The following is a 22,203-nucleotide window of genomic DNA, read 5'->3' on the forward strand; positions in this document are numbered from 1 at the left end:
GTATTGTGTACAGTTTGGTTCACCATGTTATAGGAAAGATGTTGTCAAGCTGGAAGGGGTGCAGAGATTTACAAGCAACTTGCCAGGACTCGAGGACCTGAGCTACAGGGAGAGGTTGAGCAGACTAGGACTTTATTCCCAGGAGCGCAGGAGGATGAAGGCTAATCTTATAGAGTACAAAATCTAGAGAGGAATAGGTTGGGTAAACACACAGAAACTCTTGCCCAGATTAGGTGAATCGAGAATCAAAGGACATGTGTTTAAGGTGGGGGGGGGGAGATTTAATAGGAACCTGAGGGGTAACTTTATTACACAAAGGGTGATGAGTGTACGGAACGAGCTGCCGGAGGAGGTAGTTGAGGCAGGGACTATGGCTATGTTTAAGAAACGTTTGGGCAGGTACATGGATAGGACAGGATTAGAGCAATATGATTCAAATGCAGACTGGTGGGATTAGTGTAGATTGGGCATGTTGGTTGGCGTGGGTAAGTTGGGCCGAAGGGCCTGTTTCAATGCTGTATGACTATGATTCATGAATTGAATTTCTACTCCATGTTGTAACGTTCAAAGTATTTTCCTTCTATTGTCTCCATGTTTAAAGTGGAAAATTGCATTACTTCCAATCTCTGCTGCTATTGCCTTTTGATAGCTTTAGTTCAAATATCAATTCCCTTTCCTCCCCTGAAAGGTATTGGGACCTCTCTGGGGAGCTGGTTGCATTTGTGCCTTTTATAGTAACATAGAAAATAGGTGCAGGAGTAGGCCATTCGGCCCTTCAACCCAGCACCGCCATTCACTATGATAGACAATAGACAATAGTGCAGGAGTAGGCCATTCGGCATTTCAACCCAGCACCGCCAATCACTATGATCATGGCTGATCATCCACAATCAGTACCCCGTTCCTGCCTTCTCCCCATATCCCATGACTCCGCTATCTTTAAGAGCCCTATCTAACTCTCTCTTGAAAGTATCCAGAGAATTGTCCTCCTGCCCTCTGAGGCAGAGAATTTCACAGACTCACAACTCTCTGTGTGAAAAAGTGTTTCCTCATCTCAGTTCTAAATGACTTACCCCTTATTCTTAAACTGTGGAACCTGGTTCTGGACTCCCCCAACATCAGGAACACCAGTGATCACCAACTTACACTAGCACTATCCTACACACACTAGGGACAATTTACAACTAAAGCCAATTCACCTACAAACCTGTACATCTTTGGAGTGTGAGAGGAAACCGGAGCACCCGGGGAAAACCCAGGCAGTCACAGGGGGAAGGTACAAAGTCTGTACAGACAGGACCCATAGTCAGGATCGTACCGTGTCTCTAGCTCTGTAAGGTGGCAACTCTACCGCTGCGCCACCCAACTTTGAAAAATATTAACGCATTTCTTTCTTCATATTTTGCTGCAGATTTTCCCTTCATCGATCACCCTTCCCCCACAGATGGTCCAGGAGAGGCAGTTGGCGTGCTCTTCCCCCATGAGTAGTGCGTACAGGTTGGACGTTGAGCAGCAGAGGCAGCAGCAAGAAGCGATGGGTGAGGAGCAAGTGCATCTGTTCAGCCACTTGCCCCTTCACTCTCAGCAGCAGGTGAAGACTCCGTACAGCATGGTGCCCGTGGGTGGCATCCAGTTAGTCCACGCCGGTCTGGCCGCATACTCCACCTTTGTGCCCATCCGGGCCGGTCCCGTCCAGCTCAGCATCCCGGCTATGAGCATCCTTCACCAGACCTCCTGCTGCCAAGGCAGCACCGATGTACCGGGCCACGCCAAGCCAGCCAGGGATGCGGAGACGGAGATGCTCCTCGCACAGGTCAACTCCACCGTCGAGCAGAGTGCAAACACCTCAGATTTCCAACTGGCTAAAGCTTCGTGTGCAGAGACGCTGCGGCCTCTGGATTTGGTCAATTTGAGCACAGGTTCACAGGTGTCCCCTTCAGGCCTTTCATTTAAGACTGTGGACCTCCAAGTGTTGGCCACCAACCCGCAGGCTCGGTGCTCACCGAGTGTGCAAGCCCACACGCCAGGGGTACACATCATGAACATCACACTGCCTCCACCGGCACCAGCCCTCCCTGCGGGCGCCGAGGCTCAAACAAGCAGCGAGAAGCACTGCACGCAAATGGATTTCACAACCAGCAACAGACAAGCACCAGTTAGCCTTCCGCTTGAAGCTTCCACCCATCAGATGGGCCGCACGCAACTCTCTCAGGTTTCCCACCAGACCCAGGCTTGCAGCCAGAAGACAGCCCCCCCTAGCTGGAAACCCAATCACCCCGGCACAGCGCCGGAGTGCGGCTACAGAAGCACGCAACTCGCGGCAATCCATAACAAACCGAGTGCTACAGCCTTGATAAACTCTGCCCTGGGACACTCGCGCACGGACACACAAGAGGTGACCAGGTCTCCCGTTCATTGGACTGCTTCTCCAGAGAAAGCAAGGGGCAAGCCTGTGGGACTGGCACGGGGCACGGTGCAGTACAGTGACGTCAGCAGCGATGACGAAGACAGATTAGTAATAGCCACATGAAAACCTTTTTTTGCAGACACTTTTTTTGTGCAGATATCCCACCCTTTTTTTTATAAAAAGAAAAAGATGACCGACACTTCCTGGTTTCTTACTCCGAGAACTCTCTTTGCCCAAAAGCACACTTTTTGATGTAGATATAATGTTTGTGCAATTGTAATCTAAGACCAACTTGGGAGAACGCCGTGGTTTTTGCTCCTTGTCCAGTCCGGCCATTTTTGTATATGTTGTATAAAAAAATTGTGCCTTTCAGATTTCTTGTTTTTCGAAATTGTACAGATGATAAACTATACAAAAAAGTAGTTGCTTGTGCTTAATATTTTTTTTTACAATGTGCGGTGTTATCGTAAGGAACATGATTACATGTGGCACTGATAATGTAAATTTCTATGGCTACGGGGCAGTCTTTCTGTGTACAGGCAAGAATTGTATACCAGCTGATATTTATTGTACGCATATTTTGGATCCATGATCTGTTCTTACCTTGCTGGGAGCTAGCTGTTTTAACTTCAGGCAAATTCACTCCAAAATAAATGAGATCATGTGAAACAGTTTGCAGAAAATCCAATATTCTTTGCTGATTTTCCAGCTATTACAGTTTCCGGACATGGTACATAGAATATTGCACTTGGTACGACATTAATACCCTCTCTGCCAGAGCATAGAACATCAGGGTGGCCCAGCGGTAGAGTTGCTGCCTTACTGCGCCAGGTTCGATCCCGACTACGGGCACTGCGTGTATGAAGTTTGGACGTTCTCTCCGTGACCTGCGTGGGTTTTCTCCGGTCCCCCCCCCTCCCCCCCGAACTCCAAAGACGTAAAGGTTTGTAGGCTATTTGGCTTAGTTTGCGAGGATCGGTGGTCGGTGCGGACTTGGTGTGCCAAAGGGCCTGTTTCCACACTCTGATCTAAACTAAAAGTACAGAACAGGAACAGGTCTTTCAGCCGACAACGTCAATGCCATACATAATGCCTAGATATGGTTTAAGGCGAGGGACGGAAGATGTAATGGGAATCCGAGGGGTAACGGTTTCACACAAAGGGCGGTGGGTGTATGGAATGAGCTGCCAGAAGAGGTAGTTGAGGCTGAGACTATCCTAACGTTGGATAGGATAGGTTTGGAGGGATATGGGCCAAACCCAGGCAGGTTGGACTAGTGTAGATGGGACATGTTGGCCGGCGTGGGCAAGTTGGGCTGAAGGGCCTGTTTCCACTCTGTATGACTCTATAAACTAATCTCATCTGATTGCCCAAAATATATATCTCTCCCTACCCTGTCTAAAAGCCTCTTAAACGCCACTATTGCACCTGTTTCCACCACTACCCCTGGCAGCACGTTCCAGGCACCCACCACCCTCCGTGGAAAACACTTGCCCTGCACATCTCCTTTAAACTTTGCCCCTCTCATAGGAAGGACAGGAGTGCTCTCTCAGGGGAAGTCACACCGTAGAAACATAGAAAATAGGTGCAGGAGTAGGCCATTCGGCCCTTCGAGCCTGCACCGCCATTCAATATGATCATGGCTGATCATCCAACTCAGTATCCCATACCTGCCTTCTCTCCATACCCCCTGATCCCTTTAGCCACAAGGGCCACATCTAACTCCCTCTTAAATATAGCCAATAAACTGGCCTCAACTACCTTCTGTGGCAGAGAATTCCACAGATTCACCACTCTCTGTGTGAAAAATGATTTTCTCTTCTCGGTCCTAAAAGACTTCCCTCTTATCCTTAAACTGTGACCCCTAGTTCTGGACTTCCCCAACATCGGGAATAATCTTCCTGCATCTAGCCTGTCCAACCCCTTAAGAATTTTGTTCAAGAAGGAACTGCAGATGCTGGAAAATCGAAGGTACACAAAAATGCTGGAGAAACTCAGCAGGTGCAGCAGCATCTATGGAGCGAAGGAAATAGGTAAAGTTTCAGGGCCGAAACGTTAAAGAATTTTGTAAGTTTCTATAAGATCCCCCCCTCAATCTTCTAAATTCTAGCGTGTACAAGCCAAGTCTATCCAGTCTTTCTTCATATGAAAGTCCTGCCATCCCAGGAATCCGTCTGGTATCATACCTTGTATGATAAAACTACAGCTTGCCATGGCAGGTACATGGATGGGAAAGGTTTAGAGGGATGTGGACCAAATGGGACTTGCTCAGGTGGGAGGGCGCTGAAGATGGACATAAAACACTGGAGTAAGTCAGTGGGTCAGGCAGCATCTCTGGAGAACAGGAAATGGTGATGTTTCGGGTTGTGTCCCCTTCTACAGGCCAACGGGTGGACCTAGGTCAGCATGGATGAGGTTGGCGAAGGGCCTGTTTCTGTGCTGTACGACTTTATACTGCGCAGCCCACAGTATATCCTGAAGGCACATCAAGGCGGTCTGCACTGACAATCTATCCTATTCTTCCACTGACCATTTGGGCGGTCACGGTGGCGCAGCAGTAGAGTTGCTGCCTTACAGCGAATGCAGCGCTGGAGACCCTGGTTCAATCCCGATACGGGGTGCCGTCTGTATGTTCTCCCCGTGACCTGCATGGGTTTCCTCCTAGATCTTCGGTTTCCTCCCACACTCCAAAGATGTGCAGGTTTGTAGGTTAATTTGCTTCGTAAATGTAAAAATTGTCCCTAGTGTGTGTAGGATAGTGTTAGTGTGCGGGGATCGCTGGTTGGCACGGAGCCGGCGGGCCGACGGGCCTGTTTCCGTGCTGTATCTCTAAATTAAACCAGTCTAACCGTTGATACCTGCTTCGTCAACCCTGGGTTTCAGGTCTCCCAGTTCGGGCCCAACCTGGTTCTCAGGTAACAATAGACAACAGGTGCAGGAGTAGGCCATTCGACCCTTCGAGCCAGCACTGTCATTCAATGTGATCATGACTGATCATCCCCAATCAGTACCCCGTTCCTGCCTTCTCCCCATATCCCCTGACTCCGCTGTTTTTAAGAGCCCTATCTAGCTCTCTCTTGAAAGCATCCAGAGAACCTGCCTGCACCGCCCTCTGAGGCAGAGAATTCCTCAGACTCACCACTCTCTGAGAAAAAGTGTTTCCTCGTCTCCGTTCTAAATGGCTTACTCCTTATTCTTAAACTGTGGCCCCTGGTTCTGGACTCCCCCAACATCGGGAACTTGTTTCCTGCCTCTAGCGTGTCCAAGCCCTTTACAATCTAATATGTTTCAATGAGATATCCTCTCATCCTTCTAAACTCCAGAGTGTACAAGCCCAGCTGCTCCATTCTCTCAGCATATGACAGTCCCACCATCCCGGGAATTAACCTTGTAAACCTACGCTGCACTCAAGCAAGAATGTCCTTCCTCAAATTAGGGGACCAAAACTGCAAACAATACTCCAGGTGCTGTCTCACTAGGGCTCTGTACAACTGCAGAAGGACCTCTTTGCTCCTATATTTGATTCCTCTTGTTATAAAGGCCAACATGCCATTCGCTTTCTTCACTGCCTGCTGTACCTGCATGCTTACTTTCATAGACTGATGTACAAGGACCCCCAGATCCAGTTGTACTTCCCCTTTTCCCAACTTGATGCCATTTAGGTAATAATCTGCCTTCCTGTATTTGCTACCAAAGTGGATAACCTCATATTTATCTGCATTAAACTTCATCTGCCATGCATCTACCCACTCCCCTAACCTGTCCAAGTCACCCTGCATTCTCATAACATCCTCCTCACAGTTCACACTGCCACCCAGCTTTGTGTCATCTGCAAATTTGCTAATGTTACTTTGAATCCCTTCATCCAAATCATTGATGTATATTGTAAATAGCTGCGGTCCCAGCACCGAGCCTTGCGGTACCCCACTAGTCACTGCCTGCCATTCTGAAAGGGACCCGTTAATCCCTATTCTTTGTTTCCTGTCTGCCAACCACTTCTCTATCCATGTCAGCACTCTACCCCCAATACCATGTGCCCTAATTTTGCCCACTAATCTCCTATGTGGGACCTTATCAAATGCTTTCTGAAAGTCCAGGTACACTTCATCCACTGGCTCTCCCAATGTCCATTTTCCGAGTTACATCTTCAAAAAATTCCAGAAATTAGTCAAGCATGATTTCCCCTTCGTAAATCCATGCTGACTCTGACCGATCCTGTTACTGCTATCCAAATGTGCGGCTATCTCATCTTTTATAATTGACTCCAGCATCTTCCCCACCACCGATGTCAGGCTAACTGGTCTATAATTCCCCGTTTTCTCTCTCCCGCCTTTCTTAAAAAGTGGGATAACATTAGCTACCCTCCAATCCACAGAAACTGATCCTGAATCTATAGAACATTGGAAAATTATCACCAATGCATCCACAATTTCTAGAGCCATTTCCTTAAGTACCCTGAGATGCAGACCATCAGGCCCTGGGGATTTATCAGCCTTCAGTCCCATCAGTCTATCCAACACCATTTTCTGCCTAATGTGGATTTCCTTCAGTTCCAATGTCACCCCAGATCTTCTGGCCACTACTATATCAGGAAGATTGTTTGTGTCCTCCTTAGTGAAGACAGATCCAAAGTACCTGTTCAACTCATCTGCCATTTCCTTGTTCCCCATAATAAATTCACCTTTTTCAGTCTTCAAGGTTCCAACTTTGGTCTTAACTAATTTTTTCCTCTTCACATACCTAAAGAAGCTTTTACTATCCTGCTTTATATTCTTGGCTAGCTTACCTTCGCACCTCATCTTTTCTCCCCGTATTGTCTTTTCGGTTATCTTCTGTTGTGCTTTAAACATTACCCAATCCTCTTGCTTCCCGCTCATCTTTGCTACGTTGTACTTCTTCGCTTTAATTTTTATACTGTCCCTGACGTCCCTTGTCAGCCACGGTCGCCCCTTATTCCCCTTGGAATCTTTCTTCCTCCTAGGAATGAACTGATCCTGCACCTTCTGTATTATTCCTAGAAACACCTGCCATTTTTGTTCCACTGTTATCCCTGCTAGTGTATCTTTCCAGTCAACTTTGGCCAGCTCCTCCCTCATGGCCCCATAGTCCCCTTTATTCAACTGCAACACTGACACCTCCGATCTACTCTTCTCCCTCTCCAATTGTAGATTAAACCTGACCATGTTATGGTCACTGCCTCCTAATGGCTCATTAACCTCGAGGTCCTTTATCAAATCCTGTTCATTACATTTCTGCACTCATACTGCTGCTTCTCCTCCCTGTGCCCTGCTTTCCACACTGGCCGCCATGCGCTGTCACCAGTAAGCCGTCGCTCTGTCTCTCTCTCAGCTCTGGGCCTCACTCACCCACACCAGCAACCGATCCCAACTGCACTTCACTCTCCACTGGAACCACCACCTTCAACAACCTATTGAAACATATAAGATTATTAAGGGTTTGGACACGCAAGAGGTAGGAACCATGTTCCCGATGTTGGGGGAGTCAAGAAACAGGGGCCACGGTTTAAGAATAAGGATTAACCCATTTAGAACAGAGATGAGGAAACACTTTTTCACCCAGAAAGTTGTGGAATTCTCTGCCTCAGAAGGCAGTGGAGGCCAATTCTCCGGAGGCTTTCAAGAGAGAGTTAGGTAGATCAGGATATGGGGAGAAGGCAGGAACGGAGTACTGATTGTGGATGATCAGCCATGATCACATTGAATGGCGGTGCTGGCTCGAAGGGCCAAATAGTCTTCTCCTGCACCTATTGTCTATTGTTACCTCTTTCAATGGTGCTTTCTTTGCACTCTTTCCAGCTTAACAACACCTTCCCAACAACAGAGCAACCAAAAACTGAACACAATGTGGCCTCACCAATGTCTTGTACAACTGTAATATTACTACCAATTTCCCAACTGTGTGGGATCACCTCTCATCCTCCCACGCCCCAAGAAAGAAAGTCCAAGCCTGCCCAACCTCTTCCTGTAGCTCAGGGCCTCAAATCCTAGCAACATCCTCGTCGATTTTCCCAGCATTTTTTTCCAGCTCAACTACATCTTTCCTACATCTGGGTGAGAAAAAGTGAACGCAATGCTCCAAATGTGGCCTCGCCAATGTTCTGTACAACTGTAACATAACCCTGCATAAAACCACCTCTCATCCTCCTGCGCTCCAAGCCTGCCTAACCTTTCCCGTGCTGATTGTTATCAAGGATGACACATTTCCATCAATATGAACAGACTGTGGTCTGTGAATGAGGAAGTCGAGAATCCAATTGCAGAGGGATGCGCAGAGACCCAGTTCTGTGGGTTTGATAACCAGCTTGCAGGGGATGATTGTATTAAATGCCGAGCTGTAATCAATGAATAACAGCCTGACATATGCGTTTTTGTTGTCCAAGTGGTCCAGAGTGGAGTGGAGGGCCAGCGAGATCGCATCCACCGTTGATCTGTTGTGGCGGTAAGCGAACTGCAGTGGGTCCAGGTTTTTGTCAAGGCAGGAGTTGATTTGCTCCATGATCAACCTCTCAAAGCACTTCATCACCACCGGCGTTAGTGCCACTGGTCGATAGTCATTGAGGCACGTCACCTTGCTCTTCTTGGGCACCGGTATAATTGATGCCCTTTTGAAGCAGGTGGGAACCTCAGACCTCAGAAGTGAGAGGTTGAAAATGTCCGTAAAAACTCCAGCCAGTTGGTCCGCACAGGTTTTTAGAACACGACCAGGTATACCATCAGGACCAGGCGCTTTTCGAGGGTTCACCCCTCTGAAGGATTTCCTGACGTCGGCCTCTGTGACTGAGACTGAAATACCATCACAGCGAATGGGGGCTCGAGAAGGCACATCAGTATTCTCCCGATCAAAGCGTGCGTAAAATGCATTGAGCTCGTCAGGGAGTGATGTTTCACCGACATTCGAGCTGCCTCCTGATCTCGCCTTGTAGGAGGTGATTGCATTCAGGCCCCGCCACAGCTGCCAAACATCTGTCTCATCCTCCAGTTTGGAACAGAAGTCCCTTTTGGCCTTTTTGATGGCCTTACCAAGGTCGTATCTGGACTTCTTGTAGACCACTGTATCATCAGACATGAATGCCCGGTGTCTGGTCTTCAGAAGCCGGCAGAACACATGGATCATCCAAGGTTTCTGATTAGGAAACACTGAAGGTTCTGTAGGGATGCATTCCTCCACACATTTGTTTATGAAGTCTGTAACGACTGTGGCATATTCATTCAGGTCTGTTGCCGAGTCCTTGAACATTGCCCAGTCTACAGACTCCAAACAGTCCTGGAGTTGTTCCTCTGCCCACCCCCGACCGACCAGCTCTGTACTGTCCTCACCTCTGGGGGTGCGCTCTTCAATTGCTGCCTGTAGGCAGGAAGAAGCAGCACTGCGGTATGGTCGGATTTACCGAAGTGAGGGCGAGGGATAGAACGATAGGCATCCTTGATGGTCGTGTAGCAGTGGTCGAGGGTGTTTGATCCTCTGGTGCAGCAGGAGACATGTTGGTGGAAGTTAGGGAGCGATTTCTTCAGGTTGGCTTTGTTGAAGTCCCCGGCTATGGTGGTAAATGCCTCGGGGTAAGACGTCTGGTGTTTGTTGACCACAGCGTGCTGCTCCTCCAGTGCCAGACGGACGTCTGCCTGGGGAGGGATGACGGAGTTGAATTCCCTCGGTAGGTAGAAGTGGCGGCACTTCACCTCCCGGTGTTCGAGGTGCGGAGAGCAGGACAGGACTGCCACGTCTGAGCACCACGCAGAGTTGACCACGAGGCAGACGCCCCTCCCTCCTCTCTGAGTTTTTAACGTTCTCCCCGTGACCGGGTGGGTTTTCTCCGGGTGCTCCGGTTCCCTCCCTCATCCCAAAGACGTGCAGATTTGTAGGTTAATTGGCTCCGGTAAAGTTGTAAATTGTCCCTGGTGTGCAGCTGTGCAGGGGGGAACGCTGGTCGGCGCGGACTTGATGGGCCGAAGGGCCTGTTTCCGCGCTGCGTCTCTAAGTTAAACTAAATCGCACCTCCCACCTGTAAGATAAGGCACAATTATTTTCCCTTAATCCTCCATACATGTATATTTGGTGTTTATTTATGTGATCTTATCAAATACTCTGACTACCTATGTAAGCACACACACTATGCCTCCTTTGTCCAGCGCGGCGATACTTTGAAGCATATATGCGATTGGGTCAAGCATTTCAGCGATGTGAACCAACGGTTCCATTTGCTTTATTTTCATAACTTAACACTAATCTTATCCCATATTACAGAGCAGCAATTGAAGTCGCAATAACTGGCTCATTATTTCTTGGTTTATCATTAACGATTCTGCAGGGGAAATTCATAGTTGGACTCTGTACTCACAGTATGGATATGTGCTTGGAGCAGATGAGATGAAGAGATATTTTGCCACCTCCATCTCCAATCACAGGTGCGATTGGGTTGCACCCAGGACATAGGGCATACTTGCCTTCATTGGTCACAACTCAGAGTATCAGTCAGTAAGTCATGGTGCATCACTATAGGACCGGAGAAGGGTCCCGACCACAGATGCTGCCTGACCCGCTGAGTTACTCCAGCACTCTGTCAAACGTCACCTATCCATGTTCTCCACAGATGCTGCCTGACCGCTGAGTTACTCCAGCACTCAGCATTAATCTCTAATCCAACTCGTGTGCAGTGCGTTTGTGTGGTTACATCCTTAAACACACGTATGCAAGAAGGAAGGGTCTGAAAAAGGGTCCCGACCGAAACATCGCCTACGCATATCGTCGTCATAGAGCCCTTGGGCCACCCTGCCCGTGCTGACCAGGATGTCCATCACACTAGTCCCACTGCCTATGTTTGGCCCAAATCCCTCTTAGTCTTTCCTATCCATGTATTGAACCAGGGGCCACAGTTTAAGAATAAAGGGTAAGTCATTTGGAACGGAGACGAGGAAACACTTTTTCACACAGAGAGTGGTGAGTCTGTGGAATTCTCTGCCTCAGAGGGCGGTGGAGGCAGGTTCTCTGGATACTTTCAAGAGAGAGCTGGATAGGGCTCTTAAAAATAGCGGAGTCAGGGGATATGGGGAAAAGGCAGGAACGGGGTATTGATTTGGTCGAATGAATGGCCTACTCCATCACCTAGTATTCATATTTCTCTAAGATCACCCTTTCATCTTCCTGTACAAGGAATAATGTCCTAGCCATCCCAACCTCTCCCTGTGGTAGACACAAACTGTTGGAGTAACTCAGCGGGACAGGCAGCATCTCTGGAGAGAAGGAATGGGTGACGTTTTGAGTCGAGACCCTTCTTCAGACCCTTCTTCAAACCTTCTTCAGAAGAAGGGTCTCGACCCGAAACGTTGCCTCACCCGCTGAGTTTCTCCAGCATTTTAGTCTACCTTCCCTTGTAAAGGTATGTCCTTTTATTCTGAGGCTGTGACCTCTGGTCCTAGACTCTCCCACTAGTGGAAACATCCTCTCCACATCCACTGTATCCAGGCCTTTCACTATTCAGTAAGTTTCAATGAGGTCCCCACCCTCATTCCTCTGCACTCACGTATCACCACCTTTGTATAAAAATCCACATCATGCATCGTAGTCTGTTTGCTTTCATGATTCACCCTTTTGGCTAATTCAAGACACCCAGGGAGTGAGGCCAACAGCATATTGACCCTTTGTTTGATCGTCATCTCATCGACAAGGATCCTTTCCAGAGATCCATGAACTGCTGGCACCAGGCAGAACAAACCCAGCCCATCAATTCTATAAATTTTCAAATACCCGTCTCATATTCCACAGACAAGCTGACAATAAAAGTTGGGAGGTCACGTTGCAATTGTATAAGACGTTGGTGAGGCTGCATTTAGAGCATTGTGTTCAGTTCTGGGCACCATGTTATAGGAAAGGTGTTGTCAAGCTGGAAAGGGTACAGAAAAGATTTACCAGGATGTTGCCAGGACTCGAGGGTGTGAGCTACAGGGAGAGGTTGATTAGGCTGGGTCTCTATTCCATGGAGCGCAGGAGGATGAGGGGTGGTCTTATAGAGGTGTAAAAAATCATGACAGGAATTGATCGGGTAGACTCTTGCCCAGAGTAGGGGAATCGAGGACCAGAGGACATAGGTTCAAGGTGAGCAGGGAAAGATTTAATAGACAATAGACAATAGGTGCAGGAGTAGGCCATTCGGCCCTTCGAGCCAGCACCGTCATTCAATGTGATCATGGCTGATCATCCCCAATCAGTACCCCGTTCCTGCCTTCTCCCCATATCCCCTGACTCCTCTATCTTTAAGAGCCCTATCTAGCTCTCTCTTGAAAGCATCCAGAGAACCGGCCTCCACCGGCCTCTGAGGCAGAGAATTCCACAGACTCACCACTCTCTGGGAGAAAAAGTGTTTCCTCATCTCCGTTCTAAATGGCTTACCCCTTATTCTTAAACAGTGATCCCTGGTTCTGGACTCCCCCAACATCGGGAACATGTTTCCTGCCTCTAGCGTGTCCAATCCGTTAATTTATATTACTAAAAGTCTCATCTTGACCACTTCCTGTTGTTCTGTATATTGATTTTAGAAAAAACGCTGCCACTTATGGCTGTGATTTTTGGCCATCTTACTCAGAGTCTCCCTCCGCTGCGCAGGATAAGAGAATTTTTCCCTCTCTCCTGAAGGCCACGCCCCTTCCGGAGGGACTATAAAACTCGGAAGTGTTGAGTGCCTCAGTCAGTCTCTGTAAGATGGGGGAGTGAGAGGGTCACGTCTTTCAGTCTGAGCTGTGAATAACACTGAACACATGTACACTAAACTGAATGGTTTTACTGAACTGTCAGTGCCCTTAAAGTGTCCCCGCTCATCTTTGCTACGTTGTACTTCTTCGCTTTAATTTTTATACTGTCCCTGACGTCCCTTGTCAGCCACGGTCGCCCCTTATTCCCCTTGGAATCTTTCTTCCTCCTAAGAATGAACTGATCTTGCACATTCTGTGTTATTCCCAGAAATACCTGCCATTGTTGTTCCACTGTCATCCCTGCTGGTGTATCTTTCCAGTCAACTTTGGCCAGCTCCTCCCTCATGGCCCCATAGTCCCCTTTATTCAACTGCAACACTGACACCTCTGATCTACCCTTCTCCCTCTCCAATTGTAGATTAAACCTGACCATGTTATGGTCACTACCTCCTATTGGCTCATTGCCTCGAGGTCCTTTATCAAATCCGGTTCATTACATAACACTAAATCCAGAATTGCCTTCTCCCTGGTAGGCTCCATTACCAGCTGATCAAAGAATCCATCACGAAGGCACTCTATAATGTCCCTTTCTTAATAATAATAATAATAATAATAATATAATAATTTTATTTATAGAGCACTTTAAAAACAAACATAGCTGCAACAAAGTGCTGTACATCACTAATCATTGACAAAAAAGTTAATACACACCAAAAATAACAATCAAAAGAAATAGTAGGAAAAGACATGTAAAATAAAGAAACATCAAAAACACCACAAACAGAAGCAAAGCCTCAGGCATGGTCAAAAGCCAGAGAGTACAAATGTGTTTTAACACTGGATTTGAAGATGGACAGTGAGGGGGCCTGTCTGATGTGCAACGGCAGGGTGTTCCAGAGTGCCGGAGCAGCAACAGAGAAGGCTCTATCCCCTCTGAGCCTCCGACTAGACCTCGGTACCTCCAGGAGCAGCTGACCAGCTGACCTGAGGGACCGGGCAGGAGCGTATGGGTGGAGCAGCTCAGAGAGGTAAGGCGGGGCAAGCCCATTCAGAGATTTAAAAACAAATAACAGTATCTTAAAATGAACTCGAAAGTGCACCGGGAGCCAGTGTAGGGAGGCCAGAATTGGCGATATGTGCTCCCTCTTTCGAGTCCCTGTTAAAAGGCGAGCAGCAGCATTCTGAACCAACTGGAGACGAGCCAGTGAAGAACGAGCAACACCAAAATAGAGCGCGTTACAGTAATCCAGCCTAGATGTAATAAAGGCATGGATTACTGTCTCAAAATGCTGCCGCTCGAGAATGGGCTTCACCTTCGCCAGCTTCCTTAGGTGAAAGAAGCTGGACTTAACCACCGCGCATATTTGGCGATCTAATTTAAAGTCACTGTCCATCCTAAAACCCAGGTTCACAACTGTTGGCTTCACGTACCTTGACAATGGACCTAAATCAACAAATGGAGGTTCACGGCAGCCATTGGGATCAAATAAAATCACCTCTGTCTTCTTTTCATTAAATCCAAGAAAGTTTAGGGCCAACCAGGACTTAATGTCATCAAGACAAGACAGAAGCGATTTTACAGAAAAGGCGTCTTCCCCCCTCAGCGGCAAATAAAGCTGGGTATCATCTGCATAACAGTGGAAAGAGATGCCATGCTTTCTAAGGATGGAACCCAGAGGAAATATGTACAGCGAGAAAAGCAGGGGCCCCAGAATCGAACCGTGTGGAACCCCATATGACAGGGGAGCGGAAGAGGATTCAAACCCAGCAAGGCTAACACACATGGTTCTGCCCGCCAGATAGGACCTGAACCATCCCAGGGCACTGCCGCAGATGCCCACTAACTGCTGTAGCCGAGATAATAAGATATTCTTGGGGTCCAGTACCAACCTGATTTTCCCAGTCTACCTGCATGTTGAAATCTCCCATAACAACCACAGCATTACTTTTACTACATGCCAATTTTAACTCCTGATTCAACTTGCACCCTATGTCCAGGCTACTGTTTGGGGGCCTGTAGATTAGTCCCATTAGGGTCTTTTTACCCTTACAATTCCTTAGTTCTATCCATACTGACTCCACATCTCCTGTTTCAATGTCACCCCTTGCAAGGGACTGAATTTCATTCCTCACCAACAGGGCAACCCCACCCCCTCTGTCTGTCTTTTCGATAGGAGGTATACCCTTGAATATTCAGTTCCCAGCCCTGGCCCTCTTGCAGCCATGTCTCAGTAATTCCCACAACATCATACTTGCCAGTTTCTAACTGAGCCTCAAGCTCGTCCACTTTATTCCTTATACTTCGCGCATTCATATACAGCACTTTGACCTCCGTATTCACTTCCCCCCTCGCAATTGGCCCTGACCTTACTCTGTTGTCCATTCTCGAGCTTTCCTTCCCATTAATTCGAGAATCTTTTGTAATTTTTCCTGTAGTCACTTCCCCTTCAACTCCATCTTTATACTCCCAATTTGTCAATCCCTCCCCCCCACTATTTAGTTTAAACCCACACGTGTAGCCCTAGCAAACCTGCCTGCCAGAATGTCGGTCCCCCTCCAGTTAAGGTGTAACCCGTCCCTTTTGTACAGGTCACCCCTACCCCAGAAGAGATCCCAGTGGTCTATAAATCTAAATCCTTGCTCCCTGCACCAGCCCCTCAGCCACACATTCAGACCCCCTATCTCCCTGTTCCTGTCCTCACTAGCACGAGGTACTGGAAGCAATCCAGAGATAACCACCCTAGAAGTCCGGCATTTCAGTCTTCTTCCCAACTCTCTGAAGTCATGTTGAGAACCTCCTTCCTCTTCTTCCCGATGTCGTTTGTGCCTACATGCACAACTACTGCCGGCTGTTCACCTTCTCTCTCGAGGATGTTCTGAATTCGGCTCGTGACATCCTGAACCCTGGCACCAGGGAGACAACAGACCATCCTCGCATCTCTTCTGCCACCACAGAATCTCCTGTCCACTCCTCGGACAATGGAGTCACCCGCACATCTCCTTTAAACTTTGCACCCTCTCACCTTAAAGCTGCGCCCTCTAGTCTGTGAACACTTCCACCCTGGGAATGGTGTCAGTTGCAGCCTTACAGCGAATGCAGCGCCGGAGACCCGGGTTCGATCCTAACTACAGGCGCTGTCTGTACAGAGTTTGTACGTGTTCCCCGTGACCTGCGTGGGTTTTCTCCGAGATCTTCGGTTTCCTCCCACACTCCAAAGACGTGCAGGTTTGAAGGTTAATTGATTTGGTGTAAATGTAAACATTGTCCCTAGTGTGTGTGTAGGATAGTGTTAGTGTGTGGGATCGCTGGTCAGTACGGAGTCGGTGGGGCCGAAGGGCCTTTCTAAAACAAAGGGTCCCGACCCAAAACAGCACCCATCCTTTTTGTACCTATTCTTTTGTGTATCAGCATCTGCAGTTCCTTGTTTTTGTTTGTTCTGGTTTCAGCTTAGAGATACAGAGCAGAAACAGTCCCTTCAGCGCACCGTGTCCACGCTGACCAGCGAACACCCCACCCCGTACACTAGTTTAGTTTTAGCCTTAAAGATACAGCGCTGAATCAGGCCCTTCGCCCATTGAGTCCTTGCGGCCAACATGATCAGCCACGATCACAGTGAATGGCTCGAAGGGCCGAATGGCCTTTCTCCTGCACCTGTTGCCTAACGTAAACTAGTTCTATCCTCCACACTGGGGATAATGTACAGAAGCCAATTAACCCACATGTCCTTTGGGATGTGGGAGGAAACCGGAGCTCCCGGGGGAAACCCTCGCGGGTCACGGGGAGAACGTACAAACTCCGTACGGACGGGATCTCTGGCGCTGAGGGGCAGCAGCTCTACCCGCTGCGCCACTGTGCCGCACAAAAATAATTCCAGCCGATTGCTGCCACTAACTACGGAAGGCAGATCGGGGGACGGGGAGGGAGGGGAGGGGGGGGGGGGTAGAGAGGGCCAGTAAATCACTCACCAAAGGGCTTTCACCATCCTATTGTCAGGGGCCTGACCTCTGCCTCTTTCTTTGTCTTCAAAGGACTTTGTTGGGAGAAGGGATGTCCATGCCCGACATTCCAGCTGCTCAGCCAAGGGTACAAAGGCCGTGCTGGGATGAGTCCATTAGTCAGGAGAGCTTTTGTAATCAGCAGTTTATTTTTGCCCCCCCTCCACCCCCCACCAGCAAAGACGGCTGCAATGTTGTGATCTATCCCATTCAATGCCACAACTGGGCTGAGCATGATGGTGGCCAGCCCCTGACATCCGCGTGGTACCCTGGGCTTTACAAGCCAAAACAAACCTCTTTACATGCATTATTTCACTAATGTGTTGATTGAAGCCAAGGCCTTTGGCTTGAGGTGGTTAAGACCCAGTGATAATAAACATTTGCAGTGAGTGGCGTATCAGAGCAGGGAACGGCCTGAGTTTCAGTGAAGAAAGTTTGGTTTAGTTTTAGAGACACAGCGCGGAAACTGGCCCGCCACGCAGACCGGCGATCCCCGCACACTAACACTATCCTACACACACTGGGGACAATTTACACTTTATACCGAGCCAATTAACCTGCAAACCTGCACGTCTTTGGAGTGCGGGAGGAAACACGCAGGTCACGGGGAGAACGTACAAACTCCGTGCAGTCAGCACCCCGTAGTTGGGATCGAACCCGCGTAAGGCAGCAACTCTACCGGTGCGGACTCGATGGGCCAGTGGTCCTGTTTTCGCGCTGTATCTCTAAACTGTTTTAAAACTAACCACGTTAGTGCGCCATGTCAGAATATCAGGTAAACCTGCAATAATTCTAGTCAATGGGCCTGACTCAATGAATAAATAACTCATTCAAATGAGCGCTTTTGGGTCTTGGATAAGTTGGTACAAAGCCAGCTATACATCATCCTGATGTACGTTCTATCCGTGACCTACGTGGGTCTTCTCCGAGTGCTCCGGTTTCCTCCCACACTCTAATCATGTACATGTTTGCAGAAGTTTGAAGAAGTTCTTGACCCAAAACGTCACCTATCCATGTTTTCCACAGATGCTGCCTGACCGCTGAGTTACCCCAGCACGCTGTGAAACGTGAAAGGCATTTTGTGTCTATCTTCAGGTTTGTAGGTTAAGTGGCTGAATGGTAAATTGTCCCTAGTGTGTAGGCTAGTGCTACTGTATTGTATTGTATATCTTTATTGTCATTTCCTGAGTATTCGCATACCCAGAGGAAACAAAAAAACGTTGCTCAACCAGTGTCCATTCAGTGTGCATGAAAAATAAATAGAAATTAAAAAAAAATTAAAATGTCACAAATTTAACACTCTACTAAACATTCAACAGGCGTTCCGACCGGCAGCGGCACAACAGTGGCTCTGCTGCAGTGTGGGGGTTTGTGCGCGATACTTGGCAGGGGGCAAAGTCCATTTAGCAGTCTTATAGCCTGTGGGAAGAAGCTGAGGAGCATCCTGCTGGTTTTGCAGCTAATGCTCCTGTACCTCTTCCCAGATGGCAGGATGGAGAAAATGTCATGCGATGGGTGGTAGGGGTCTTTGATGATGGAACATGCGATGGGTGATTGCTGCTCGGCGTGGGCTCGGTGGGCTGCTGGGCCTAAAGTATTTCCGCTCTGTATCTTTAAAGTAAACTAAACTAAATAATAGTGTTCAATTATAAGGCAGCGCAGTTGGGCAGAGGTGGAGCTGCTGCCTCACAGCGCCAGAGACCCGGGTTCGATCATGACTCCTGGTGCTGTCTGGACGGAGTTTGTACGTTCTCCCCGTGACCCAGGTGGGCTTTCTCCAGATGCTCTGGTTTCCTCCCACACTCCAAAGACGTGCAGAATTGTAGGTTAATTGGCTTGGTATAATTGTAAATAGGAGTAGAATTAGGCCATTCGGCCCATCAAGTCTACTCCGCCATTCAATCATGGCTGATCTATCTCTCCCTCCTAACCCCATTCTCCTGCCTTCTCCCCATAACCCCAACACCTACACTAATCAAGAATCTATCTATCTCTGCCTTTAAAATATCCACTGACTTGACCTCCACAGCCGTCTGTGGCAATGAATTCCACAGATTCACCATCCTCTGACTAAAGAAATTCCTCATCATCTCCTTCCGAAAACAAACATCCATTAATTCTGAGGCTGTGACCTCTGGTCCTAGACTGCCCCATTAGTGGAACCATCCTCTCCACATCCACTCTATCCAGGCCTAGTGTGTGTAGGATAGCATTGGTGTGCGGGGATCACTAGTCGGCACAGACTTGTTGGGTCGAAGGGCCTGTACCTCTGAACTAAACATAAACTATTCTGGGTCAAACAACTGGAATGCCAGCGAGCCATTAGTGTCATTAGTAATAATCCTTTGGAGGTCTGGCCACACTTCCCTAAACATGACCTGCCGAGCTGTAATTGTTGGTGGCCCAGACCTAATCCATGACTTCCAAGATGACATATTTTTAATCCAAATGGTATCCTTAAGACATGTCACGAGGATTTACTTAAATCTTTCTGAAATCAGAGTGGATTCTCTGTAAGGCGATGCTGTGACTGACCTCAGCGTTGTCTTTGATGCAGTGTTTCAACATTCCGAAGGAATTCATCCTATAATCTGTGCACTAATTAATGCCAGGAACTGCTTGACGATATCTACATTCCCTCAGCTATTTCCACACTCTTTCTGCTTTCTGTTTTAGTCCATAAACGTCAGAGTCGATCTCATTGATGTTTGAAAATATCTACTTTACAGAGTGCTGGAGTAAAGGGCCTGTCCCACTTACATGCGATTGCATGCGTTTGGCGCGACCAAACGGAAGCGGATTTCACGCGAAGTTTGCGCTAAGTTCGAGCTAAGTACGCGCTAAATATGCGCTAAGTTCACCCGTGACGGTCATTTGCGTCATACTCACCAATCAGCTGGGCAGGAGGTGGGCCGCCTGAATTTGGGCGGCGCACGGCGTCGGGCGGTGACGTCATCGTGCAACGTCACGCGGGGCGGTGAAGTCATCGCGCAACGCCACGCACTAGGACGCTGCGTACGACTGCAATGCACCTGCGTGCCGACAGGCCGTTAGCGCGCGAAGATTTCGGACACTGTCAGATTTTTGGAGCCACGTGCGATGTTGGGACCAGCCCCGCACAATTCCGCGCTTCTAAGTGGGACCGGCCCCATGCGGCCATACGGTGCCCGTAAGCCTCAAGCGACCACGTTTGGTCGTGCCAAACGCATGCAATCGCGTGCAAGTGGGACAGGCCCTTAACTCAGCGGGTCAGGCAGCTTCTGTGGAGAACATGGATAGGTGACGTTTCACAGAGTGCTGGAGTAACTCAGCGGGTCAGGCAGCATCTGTGGAGAACAAGGATAGGTAACGTATCACAGAGTGTTGGAGTAAATCTGCGGGTCAGGCAGCATCTCTGGAGGTGATGTTTTGGATTGGGACCCTTCCGAAATACATTGCAATCCCTGAAACCTTGTAGGTTAATGGGCTTTAGTAAAAATTGTAAATTGGTCCTAGTGTGTGTAGGATAGTGTTGGTTAGTTAAATTCATTGCACTCCAGATCTTGATCACAAACTCCTTTTAAAAACTTTAGTCCACTCGATCACTTCTGAAAAATGGTCCTGACCTGAAACACTACCTATCCATTGAAGATCACCTTATTTTCCTCCTGCGCTCCAAGGAATAATGTCCCATCCTGCTCAACCTCTCCCTATAGCTCAGGTCCTCGAATCCTGGCAACATCCTCGTAAATCTTCTCTGTTCCCTTACCTGGGTAAAAGATTATGCATTTACCATTCTTGCTATTCACATTCTTGCTATTGAGGGAGTGCAGCGTAGGTTTACAAGGTTAATTCCCGGGATGGCGGGGCTGTCATATGCTGAGAGAATGGAGCGGCTGGGCTTGTACACTCTGGAGTTCAGAAGGATGAGAGGGAATCTTATTGAAACATATAAGATTATTAAGGCTTTGGACACGCTAGAGGCAGGAAACATGTTCCCGATGTTGAGGGAGTCCAGAACCAGGGGCCACAGTTTAAGAATAATGGGTAAGCCATTTAGAACGGAGACAACAAAACACTTTTTCACACAGTTGTGAGTCTGTGGAATTCTCTGCCTCAGAGGGCGGTGGAGGCCGGTTCTCTGGACACTTTCAAGAGAGAGCTAGATAGGGCTCTTAAAAATAGCGGAGTCAGGGGATATGGGGAGAAGGCAGGAACGGGGTACTGATTGGGGATGATCAGCCATGATCACATTGAATGGCGGTGCTGGCTCGAGGGGCCGAATGGCCTCCTCCTGCACCTATTGTCTATTGTCTCCCACATCTATTCCCCTCATGATTTTACGTATTAAAGATTTCACAATCAGTAAGTAATTCAAAAATAGCTACAATCAAATGCAATTTAAAAGCTAATCATTGTATTTTGGATCACACTGTTAAAGCAACAATGGCATATTAATAATCTTAGAGGATTTTCAACATTGTTAATATTGATCTTGATTACAACCCAAGATTCAACATTTACAATGCTCTCTTTATCACGTCTGATTGGAAATGTTTGCACTGTAGAGAAAATGAAAAAATATATAATATTTTAGGCTATCAATTAATCTGTGTGTTTGATGTTACTGTAAGTTTCGCTTTTTTTAACGTTAAGCATGTACTCAAGAAAATCGTACACCATTGCATTAATAAAGCCTCTATGTGCTCTGTATCCCTCCAATCTTTGCATATCCATATATTTTATTTATATATACAACTAAAATCTTGTTTGTTTGTTTGTATATATATTTGTTTGATTGATACCGAAGCTTCGCAAAAACAGTACATGATAGCACTACAATTTTAGGCCCACCTTACACACCATTGTCCGAGTAGCAAGTTTCGTTCAGATTGATGTTATATTTTAAAGGTTATTGACATTTTAAACTTTAATAAACCTGGCAGTGGTGCTCCCACTTGCCGGCCGCGCACGTGCAGTTGGGGGAGGGTTGCCATGGCGTCACAATGGGTATCCGCGCATGCGCAGTCGAGGGAGGGTTGTGGGCCCGCCGCCATTTTGAGATCGCCATTTTGACTCGTGAGTGCTGGAATATTGCGCCTGGGGCCGGGGGCCCAA

The 22,203-nt window shown here is 48.0% G+C and overlaps 1 protein-coding gene across 2 annotated transcripts in view; it reads left to right on the forward strand.

Annotated features, from left to right (window-relative positions):
- The window catches only part of hivep1 (HIVEP zinc finger 1), a 192,315-nt gene extending 189,147 nt beyond the window's left edge, over positions 1 to 3,168 (forward strand). For both annotated transcript variants that reach the window (XM_055653314.1, XM_055653325.1), the window contains one exon: positions 1,412 to 3,168. In XM_055653314.1, coding sequence (XP_055509289.1) covers positions 1,412 to 2,530 — 1,119 coding nt within the window. In that variant the 3' untranslated portion in view covers positions 2,531 to 3,168. The remainder of the gene's footprint in view (positions 1 to 1,411) is intronic.
- The last annotated feature ends 19,035 nt before the right edge of the window (positions 3,169 to 22,203 follow it).

This window comes from Leucoraja erinacea, chromosome 2 (assembly GCF_028641065.1).
Source record: "Leucoraja erinacea ecotype New England chromosome 2, Leri_hhj_1, whole genome shotgun sequence".
In the NCBI taxonomy this organism is placed as follows: Eukaryota; Metazoa; Chordata; class Chondrichthyes; order Rajiformes; family Rajidae; genus Leucoraja; species Leucoraja erinaceus.